Source organism: Fulmarus glacialis, unplaced genomic scaffold, assembly GCF_000690835.1.
Source record: "Fulmarus glacialis isolate BGI_N327 unplaced genomic scaffold, ASM69083v1 scaffold5586, whole genome shotgun sequence".
NCBI classification, from domain to species: Eukaryota; Metazoa; Chordata; class Aves; order Procellariiformes; family Procellariidae; genus Fulmarus; species Fulmarus glacialis.
The window spans coordinates 1-11,167 of NW_009217359.1; the positions used below are offsets into that span (position 1 = coordinate 1).

General features: G+C 38.6%; 1 protein-coding gene across 1 annotated transcript; it reads left to right on the forward strand.

Annotated features, from left to right (window-relative positions):
• Window positions 1-284: 284 nt before the first annotated feature.
• Window positions 285-10,614, forward strand: LOC104078109 (centrosomal protein of 78 kDa-like; the record flags this gene model as incomplete). Its single annotated transcript, XM_009579626.1, has 5 exons — window positions 285-428; window positions 5,697-5,774; window positions 7,571-7,737; window positions 9,243-9,396; window positions 10,090-10,614. Coding segments are annotated over 5 exons (1,068 nt in total), but the record flags the coding sequence as incomplete, so codon positions are not given.
• Between the last annotated feature and the right edge of the window lie 553 nt (window positions 10,615-11,167).

The window sequence follows — 11,167 nt, forward strand, 5'->3', positions numbered from 1 at the left end:
CAGGGGGCAGCCCTGGCCTCTCTGCCCAGGGGCCGCCCTGCAGCCCCTGTGACTAAATCCTTGCCATGTGTACCCAATATATGCACACATATATTGTTTTGGTTTTTTTTAATATTGCTATATGCAAATTTCAAAATTGCATAGCTGGACGATGTATATGCACTGTAAGGGACTCTGGGAAACAATTGCATTTAAATTAAGCTTTTGATACTATTTAATCTTTGATTTTTATTGCACAGTGTAATGCTGTGAGTGGGTGTGTTTTTCTTTTCTGATGTAATTAGACAGGTATTCCTGTGAAAGTGACAGTAGAAAGCACTTCTACATCTGAAACCGAAGACACAGAAGATTTAGATGATGTTATCCATCACCCTGATTTGGCAAAATCATTAGATAAGATTAACGTAACAAAGTATCAACAATTACAGGTAAGAAGCATGTTCTGTGCCTTAAATTCCATAAAGGCAAATTATATCAATTAAACCATGTTTTATTCAGAAAATTATGGTTAAGCTAATAACCAGTCACAGAGCAGGACTTCTGAATAACTTCTGATTATCTTGCATTATGTTACACAGGCTTCCGTTTCAAAAGATGTGTGTCAGATATGCGCTGGATTTCCAATCTCTGAATAATTCTAATGAAGATGTGTACGCTATAAGCATATTGTCAAATCAGGGCCGAGGAGTTACTGTGGAAAGCAAAAGGAGTGTACAAATACTGCATAAATAACTACCTGCCTTTTTTTTCAGCTGGTGTATACCTTTTTTTTTAGGCCTACCCTTTTTCTCTCTAGAACTTTTGTTCAGGCAGCTTTTCAAGGTTTTCACATGTTGCTGGGACTTAAAGTTGTATAGCGGCTTTCTTCTTCGTAGTGACTTCGTATTACTGCAATATGTTGACATTGTGCTGTGCAGTGGCTTCAACACTCTTCAACAAGAGCATTGTGTCTGGAATCGTGGAATTCCATGTCACGTGCATATTGTGCCAAAAACTTCTATGCAGCAAGCAAGATGCTTTCAGGAAACACTTGATGTATTTATTCTTGGTGTTTGGAGAGGGAGGAATATTACTTTCAGGGCACTTTGCAGAGGCAGAAGTGTTTTGTGCTTTAGGGAAGGATTGTCATATCGACCTATGTTGTCAGTGTTACCTATAGTATAATGTAAGCAACTGTAAGGAAGGGATAATTTGTGATTAATTTGAGCTTCCTGGGAGGTAAAACTGCAAATTTTAGGAACTTACCCCAAAATTGGTTCTAAGTTTCCTGTGCTTGTAAAGGTCCAGATTTTCCTGATTTTCTGAATTTGAAAACCAAAATACTTTTTTAGGCCACAGTTGCATATCTGACAGCACTGTTTAAGCAGTCTTAAATGGTTTCTGTGCCTCACCCATTCTTTTTGTTTCGGTGATGCAAAGCACAGTTTCACATTATGGCAGAACTGAACTAACAACTTGTCACCATTGAATTGTGAGATCTATTTCCCCTCCGACCCGCAGTGCTTTTCCATTTCTTGCTTCAGTCTTTTTCTCTTGTGTCTTTTTTCATGTTTATCTGATCATAAGGCAAGTTGATTCAACTTGCTGATGGGGAGAAAACTCATGTAGTTCAACAAGGAAAAGTGCAAACTCCTGCACCTGGGGAAGAACAACCCCATGCACCAATATATGGTAAGGCAGACCATCTGTAAAGCAGCATTGAAGAAAAGGCCCTGGGGGTCCTGGTGGACACAGAGTTGAACACGAGCCAGCAGTGCGCCCTTATGGCAAAGAAGGTGAATGGCATCCTGGACTACATTAAGAGGAATGTTACCAGCAGGCTGAGGGAGGTGATCCTTCCCCTGTATTCGGCACTGGTGAGGCCACACTTGGAGTACTGTGTCCAGTTCTGGGCTCTCCAGTACAAGAGAGACATTGGCATACTGGAGAGAGTCCAACAAAGAGCCGCAAGAATGGTTAAGGGACTGGAGCATCTCTCCTCTGAGGAGAGGCTGAGAGAGCTGGGACTGTTCAGCCTGGAGAAGAGAAGGCTCAGGGGGGATTATGTTAATGTATATAAATACCTGAAGGGAGGGTGCAAAGAGCCAGGCTTTTTCCAGTGGTGCCCAGTGACAGGACAAGAGGCAGTGGGCGCAAACTGAAACACAGGAAGTTCCCTCTGAACATCAGGAAACACTTTTACCGTGAGAGTGACTGAGCACTGGCACAGGTTGCCCAGGGAGGTTGTGGAGTCCCTCCTTAGAGATACTAAACATCTAGACATGGTCTTGGGCAGCTTGTTCTAGGTGGCCCTGCTTGAGCAGTGGGTTGGACCAGATGACCTCCAGAGGTCCCTTCCAACCTCAACCAGTCTGTGGTTCTGTGATACCTTTCTGGGTTAGTTTTCAGCCATCTTAATGACTCACGTTGGCTTATGTGATTGGGTGCGTTCCAGTGGCAAGTGGCAAAGTCTATGGCTGATAATGTGAGAGGCGAAGTGGAGGACCCTTTTTATCTGCGTTAATTGGGCTTAGGTACTGTAATTAAACAGCTCTCACTGCAGGGCTGCTTGAGTGGGGAGCTGACTTGAGGAACTGATCTAGCTGAAAAGTAATCCAGCATATTTGGCTGTAGCAGGCCTTGGCACAGCCTTTCAGTAAAGTGGGACAACCAGCTGTGCTAGAACAATGATGGGATTGCAGAGTGGGAATAAGCAGTAAGAGGCGGGAACTGCTTAAACTGCCACTGTGCCAAAAAAGCTCTCCAAACATCCCTTGATGTGGCTAAATGACCAGACTTTCACTTTAGTATGCAAGTCCTTGAGAACTTCTCTGCATCCTTCTGCTCAAAAAGGGGTTTTGAGCGTATTACTTAGTGAGACCTTAGTTGTGTTTTCATTTTTAAAAAAAAATCCCTTGGCTAACAAAAAGCTTGATTTCTGCTTAAATGAAAAATAAGAACTGATAAATATTCTTTCCTTCCACTAGAGGGAATGTGAAATGTCAGAATTGCCTCACATGAAGAATGTAATTAATAAGACTCCCACATTTTGAAATTTTAACTAAGGGTATAAATGGTGAACTTCACCCTTAAAATATAGTTGGCAAGGTAACTCTTTCTACACATTAATACTATGTGAATTACATAGAAGTAGAGATTGCACTATAACTTCTTTAAAAATAACGACAACAATGTAATCAAGTAGATAAACATGGCTAATTAGTTACTAAATTTTTTTAGTATTTTTAGTTTTTAACCTTCAGTTTTATACCTCTGCCCAGTGTTGAGTAGTCATATTGCATACAGTAATTCTGAGGGCTACAGATACATTTGCTATTCAACTTCATCTTAAAGGCTGTCAGTGGACTTTCTGGACTACACTACTAGAAGGGGCAGTCTTGTAGCTTGGATGTACATTTAGTGCATTCTGATGTATTTTAACAGATTTTTTCTTTACAAAGACTAGAGGATTGTGTAAGCTAGTGAATTTCTCAAAAGCAAATCAAAGAATAAAGCGTACATATACTTCTAATTTAATGGTGACAAATATGTTTGCACAGGTGCAAGGCATCTTCCTTTAAATGTAGACTTCTGATACTGCTTATGAGGAGATGTAGCTGCAGTGTTTGTCAAATTTTTTGTGAAGTCAGCCCATAACCATCAAATATTGTGTATATGTACAGTGTCATAAATCAAGTTTAAACAAAACTACAGAACCTCCAAATTCCTATTTAAAAAATCTTGATAATTTAACTATTTTTTAAGCCTTTGCCCTGTGAAAATACAAACCAGCAATCTGAAGAAAAAGGTCAGTGCTGCCACCTTTAGAATTGTCTAAAATCTGTCCACAACAAAAATACTATAGAACTAAGGTTTCTAAAGTAGGGTTGCTTGCTAAAAAACCCTACACCCTAGAAGCTTTAAAATGCGTATATACATACGCATACATGCTATAAATGGAATTGTAAGAATTCTGCAAGTCCGTGGTACTTCTGACTGATCTTCAAAGCTAGGTTACAGGATTCCAGCTTACATGTCAAGGTGTGGATGTAGAACATAATGGTTGCTACTTTCTGTGCTGTGCTTCTGTATCTATAAACGGATTTCTAGGTCCTATTATTTCCACATGTTCTGAGGTAGATTGCAGTAAGATTGTGGTATTTGTTGAGGTGTCTCCTTAGAGATTCCCCCTCCACCCTATGCCTGGAGGCGATTTTGATACATCATGGCAGATAGATACTCTTAAATCTCTTCCCAAATACTGTCTGAAATGTGGTTTTCCTGTACCTTCTGACCTCTGAGAGTCTTTCTTGTGTGTTCAGATGATAAAGATATGACTAGCTTTTTAGTTCCAGGGTTAGCTTGGTTGATGCCAGTCTAGGGATCTTAGGAGTAGGCTTCACTGGACAGTAGTGACAGACCCGTAATCTTCAATCTCAGTGGTTGTCATTGGGAGGGCTATATCTAGGATATTTTAGAACCTGCACCTTTGAATCGGATACAAAAGTCCCTTGCATCATACAAGGTTTGTGAGAACCTCTTTGCATTTGTAGAAGGATTATTTTTGCTATGCATTTCTGTTGCACACCAGTCTTCTCAGTTGATTGCTTGTATGAAGTGCAGTAGTATGTTCTTGAATAAGCTTTTGATAGTAAACAAAGGATTTCAGTTCTATTTGGATCTTTGCTCCTCTGTAGAACTGATTGATAAGGTGTGTACAAAAAGCAGTGTCCTGTGTTGCATATATATGCCTGTATGCAAGGTGTATAGAGAAATGAAGAAGCTTTGTATACTATTAATTCATGTAGGTTACCCTCTGAAAAATAGAGCAGTTTGATAATTTTAAGTTTTCACCTTTGGAACCAGAAGACTGTGTAAAGGCATGCAAGAACAAAAAATTCCTATTTGTGCTTCTACTTCAGATGCTGTAATTAAAGATCATAATGTTCTGCTATGATATGAGAAAACGTGGCGATTGCTTATCAAATCTTGACTACTGTCCACTGAAACTGAGAGATTCACTACTCAGAACTAAAAGTTAAAATACAAGTGTAGGCATCTCATGAATAAGACTAGAATATATTTGTTAGATGTTTGGGTTTCTTTTTGTTGTTGTTAATTCCACACTAAGCTGCTTAACTCACTCAAACAACATCAGATTGTGAAAAACTTATTTTTTCTGCTGAAGAACTAAATAAAACCAATTGAAAAGAGTACAGTTCTTACAGTTCAGAATTTTGTATTCCTACTGCTGTAATAAGGAATAAAATACTGGATGAAGAGTACATTTTGAAAAGCTAGGTATGGCTACTAAGGATTTTTTTTAGAGCCCAATTTGGGCTTTTGATGAGTAGATGTATTTAGTTAAAAATGAGTTTGAAAAGGGGAAGAAGAGGAAGTAGAGAAGAACATATATTCCTGACAGTAATGTCATAGGCTCAAGAGACTTGTGCTATAATCTCGTTTCATCGTATATCTATTGCCATATTGCAAATCTGTTAAGTGAATCACACTTATTTCCACTTTCCTGTGTTAATTTTTTGCATCCTAGAGTTAATGCTGGTAGACCTTTGTCATGTATTTTTGTGGAAGGTATGTTATTGCTTGGAATGCCGTGTGCTAGTTATTAATTGGACACGTTGAGGTTTTGTATAGTATTGCATGTTGATCTGACATTTTGAGATAAATTTCATGATAGTTTATCTGTGTTACCATAGTTGGAGCTGGAGGAATGCATGGAAAAATTAAAGGAAGAACAAAGAGCCAGAGTAAAGGCTGAGGAACGGATAATGGAGGTAATGATACTTAACTGTTAATCATCCTTACTTTTAAAGGAGGCACTAATCAAACTATCCACTTGCTTAATTAGGAGTAATTATGAATGACCTCTAATGTGGTAGCTTCCAGAGTTTCAGTTCAAAGTCACGTGGATCATTTACTAGCCTAAGGGCAATGACGAAATCTGCATTTAGTAATGTGTGTTTGTTCTCTTGATCCTATTCCAGAGCCTTGAACTCTGGGTGAAGCTACTCTTTCAATGTGTTTCATTCATTTGGTGTATTACTTATGATCTGGGGCATCCTGATGTTTGTTTTTCTTGAGAAAGTGATTAAATCTGTTTGCAATTTGCAGCAGATGGATAGTTCTTTGAGGTCTCCCACCTTCTTTATCGTGACATGCGCTGAAAAACTGTTTGTTGCAAATGTTGTTTAATTTGGCTTATTCTGTCCCTTTGATTTTTAAGTTTTGTTTCTGCAGGCAGTAAAAATGTTGGTTTTCTGCATAGCACATTGGCCATAGCTGTTAGTTGTTGCGAAGTGCAATTTCGCATTATGACAGAACCGAACTAACAACTTGTCACAGTTAAATTATGAGGTCTATTTCCCCTCTGTCCATTGTTGCTGACCTAAAAAGATAATTTTGCATCAATAAGCAGAATTTCTTGTAATGGAGTTCGAGTGCAAGATAGTGTAAATGAATGGATTTGATTCTTAGATGTGATCTGGAAAGGAATGAAAGTGGTGGTGCCCTTTGTAACTTGAGCAACCAGTGGTACCCCACAGTACAGGGAGCAGATACCACAAAGGACTCTGCACTCTACAAGGTTCATTGTAGTCCTCCGGTGCAGCCATTCCCATCCTCCTGTAATGTGAAGTGCACCAGTGGGCTCTGCTGGATATCTGTTTTTTGGATACTTAAATGCTTTTTAGGCTAAATACTCACTGTAACAAATCTTTCTCTGTCATGCTAGACTGCTTGGACCTAGCACCTTGTCTCAGGAGAAGGGATAAACTAAGTAGCAGTAATCTCTAAAATTGTTCGTTTTAGCTAGTTTAACAGCTTAACAGCTACAGTGCACTACACAGATCTATAATTTTTTGTCCTCTTACAAAAGATGAAAGAAGGAAAGCCCATGGTAGCAGTGATTGCATAGCTGTAATCTCAAATGAGTGTCTGAGTTAATGTTTCCCTCAAACACAAAACCCTGTATATCCTACAGTTATCATTCAACTTTCAGTTTGTCCTGGATTTGATTAATGTTCAATGTGAAGAAAAATCAGATCATCTTAAACTTCCAATTTTGGGATGCACAGTGCAGGGGAGAGATACAGTAGTATGCATTCCCTCTGATACAGAGGGGAGAATATAAGGAGAGCACTGGCCTTCATTAACGTTTTTTTATTAGTAAAATAAAGTCTTTGGTGTTAATGTGTCATACAATAAGTGCAAAAAACCATGATATGAAAGCTAATTTTTTTTCTTGGACTTGCTCTACAACATTCTGTACATACTTAAGACAGGGCTGACCCAGCAGTTTTGTGTGCCTGCAGCAGTTTCACTATGGTAGCGTAGAATTGCAGCTGTGGATAAACAAACCTGCACAGAGCTCAGTGTAATAGTGCCCTGAACGTTTCTGGTACAGGAAGCTCTATATCAGTTACGTCAGTTACTTTGGGTATTTCTCTTTGTGATACTGCTCTATAGACTTGCAAAGGTGGGGTTGAGTTTTTTGGATTTTTTTTTTTTTTAAACTGACAATGATAGAAATTACTTTACCTTTTTTCTTCCCTCCCCCCCTCCTCCCCCATAGCTGGAAACTGAAAATGCAAGATTAAGGAATCTAAATATCTCCCTGTCTGAGGTTCTTCACGCACAGTCAGTAACCAACATGATATTGGAAGATGAAGGTGTTCTAGGCAGCATTGAGAACTCTTTCCAAAAGTTCCATGCTTTTTTAGACCTCCTTAAAGATGCTGGGTAGGTTGTCACTTTACTTAAGTCTTACTGTTTCTGCTGAGATGTCTTTTCAAAATTATCCTCCCAATGAAGTATGCTGCCTCCTTCCCCCAGATCTCTAGGACTGTACTCGCAAGGAGTAAAGGAAGAAAAATTAACTGTATCTACCTACTGTTCAGTCTCTTCTCAGTGGGAAAAGTGATCTCAGTGATCCAAGCACTGTCCAGCTGAATTAATGTATCTGTCCTTGGGAAAGGCTTTCGAGAAGCCCATTCCAAAAGAAGAAAGCTTCTATTAAAGCATGTTTCCAAGTCTTTATTGGATCACCTGTGGCTCTTAGCATTCCCATAATATGAAAGGCTCAAAATGCAGTTGAACCGGCTTTAGAAAGTGTCCTGTTGTCTTGGGCCCCCTTTTACTAATTGAAGTACAGAAATCTAGATGGATGAATCTGGCCTCTGTACTTAAATTCTGGATGACTTATTAGTACTTGAAATACTTTAGAGAGTACTGATTGAAGTTTGTCTTAAGGCTTTACCACTGTACCTGCAGTTTCTCAGAGGATGGTTCATCCTTCCCATTTGTCAAAGAATTTCAGCTTAAGTTCTCAAACCTGTTTTGTAAAGGTAGCCAGGCATGGCAATCTCGTCCAGGAGAATGAAGGAATGATGAACATACATTGTAGTCTACTCTGCATGTTCAGAGAAGACCACTGAAGATTTTATTTTCCCTCCCTGCCTCCTACTTCCATCCACCTCCAAATTGTAATAATGTAACTTAATGTAAAGTTCACCCTGAGGCTGTGTTCTAATTTTGTGCCAATCAACTGGTAGAGTTGCCATTACTTTAAGAATGAATTTCAAACTTTGGAGGAAGGAAAAAATGCTCTCTCACTACATAAAAAATAAATTTTTCATATGGGTCCTACATCTGTTCATGATAATAGGGATCTGCTCTGAAAGTTACAGAATCCCGATCACAAAGACTGCTTTTCTCAATAAGCGTCTCTTTAATGCTGTGCTACCAATTCATGGTTTCAACTTCTCACTTCTTATTGCGGCTTAAAACACCCAAGTGGTAGGTTTGGCCAACTTGTAAGCTGGCAGGTGAAACAACATGACTGTATTTGTGAAGCATGTAATTGGATTTGGCTGTTAGAGATTATGCTAGTTTGGGAGATGTGCACCAATCTTCTGCTTGAATAATCTTTGCTCTGCCTGACAGGGAATCTGCTTGTCAGCATCCTGCTCTGAGATCAATGCTAACTCAGAGAACTTAATTCTTAGCCTCATAACAGTGAGGAAGACTGACAGTTTTGAACCTGCAGGCTAATTTGTGCACGGATAGAAAAATAGCTTTAGCTACTTGTTTTCATCTTTATTAAGCTATTTTGGGCTTCTCAGAAAATAAGAGAAAAACTATCTTCAAAGCTTCAAACAGATTCTGTTTCTTCTGGTTTTGAATGTTTACATTTTTCACAGGGTAAGCATTTCTTGTGTTATTTTCTGTTAAACTTTATTTTACAGACTTGGACAACTTGCTGTATTAGCTGGTATAGACCAGTCAGATTTTGGTCTTTTGGGGCATCCACAAATGAATTCTACTCTCAGTAAGCCTGCTAACATGCTAAAGGAGAAGTCTTTTGAAGAAGAAAGACAAGAACATACCCAGAATAGCAAAGTAAGTCTATAGAGGGAATGCTAGTGGCAATGTACTTGATGCTATCTAATGTACTTTTCAGCTGTTGTCCCCCTCTGACTGAAAGTAATGATTACCATATCCATGAAGTTGTTGGACTCTTCTGCACTGTGACATTAACTTGTTAATGCAGTTTGTTTGAATCATTGTTTTTCTAGTTCATCTACATTTAGAAGCCTAAGCTTAAAGTGTTTTTTAAGTATACACGGCAAAGGATGATTACAAAAAGCTTCAGCTAACACTTAACACTACTTTCATATTTATCTCCTAGTATTGGTTAAATCAAATTCTTGTAGCAGCTAGGAATTGTGGGATAGACTATTGGGATCACACTATGCTGAATTTTGAGCAAACAATGAATTGTAGGTATTTCAGAATGATAGACATGATTAGGCTTTGGCTGCTTAGTATAACTGACACATTTCTGTGGTATAAAGTTGAAGCTAGTTGTGAAACTGTAATATGCTTTATCTGTGTCATTATCACCCTAGCAATCTTCTGAAACTTGCTTGCTTTGAAAGGTAATAAAGGTTGTGAGACTGCTATTATCTCTGAGTCTTTTCTATATTATGTAAAGACTTTATTTTGCTTTGCAGATTTTAGTATATGGCAGTTGCAATACTGGGGTTTTTTCTCTAGTTGCATCAGTATCTTAATTGGAATCTCTTATTTCAGAACAGAGCTGGGGACATCCAAGTTTCGCTTCCTGGCACGTTTCAATCCCAGATGGTTGTGAATAATGCCTTCTCTGCTCTTCGAGAAATACAAGAACTTCAGACTACTGGGCAGCAGTACCAGCCAGGCTCATGGAAGGAAAATGAAGCTCAAACAATAAACCAAAATAAAGAGGATAAGCCTCGAAATAGTACTCCAACGTTCTCCGAGAGAAGAGTCAAACAAAATGAACATGCAAAAGGACATCACTCAGCCAGGCAATTGGTTACCAGTCTGCATTCATTTTCTGATTCCAGTGTACATATTAAAAGTAATGGTAGCAGAATATCCAGTGGCGCTTCTGATGAAAAAAGCAAAAATTGTTCCTCAAAGAAATACATCCCTAGAGCAAATGAAACAGCAATTCCAAATGATGGAGCTAGAGGAGACCAAAGTAGACTGCAGACAGTAAACCGCTCTGGAACTGATACTGTAGGATCTGGCTCTGAAATGCAAGAAAGTATCCAAAGTGTTACCAGCATTTGAAATGGTTCTAAAATGTTTGAACTGTTCCTTACACTTGCAAGACTAAAAATAAATTTTGGATGTCTCAGTACAGTTTGTGAATTTTTTGTATAGTAATGTAGACTTTGTAAACTTTTAAAGCACTGCATGCTGTTTAGTATTCCTGTTTCATGTCTGCATCACTTGTCACTAGGTTTTTCTTTTTGAAAAATGTGATGCACTGGTAGAACGGTACCCTTCAGTTTGTACTACATACAAAGGATTTCTAGCGTATGGGCTTTATTGTGTATCACAGATCTCGTTATAGAGTGTAAACTGTTTTGAGCTAATAAAATTTATTTGAGTACAAATTTTGCTTTTCATTTATTTCTACTGTATTGCAATGGAAGTGGAAAAATGGTTTTAAGAGCAAACATTAATTTATGCCTAACAGTGTGTGGGTATGACATTCCCAAACGTAGTGGAAGTTTCAGACTTGAAAATGAGCCCAGAAAGATCTCTAAAAGAAATACTTAAATACAGCCATTCTTCCGTATTGCTATGACTGCAGATCATAGAATAATACACATTGGAA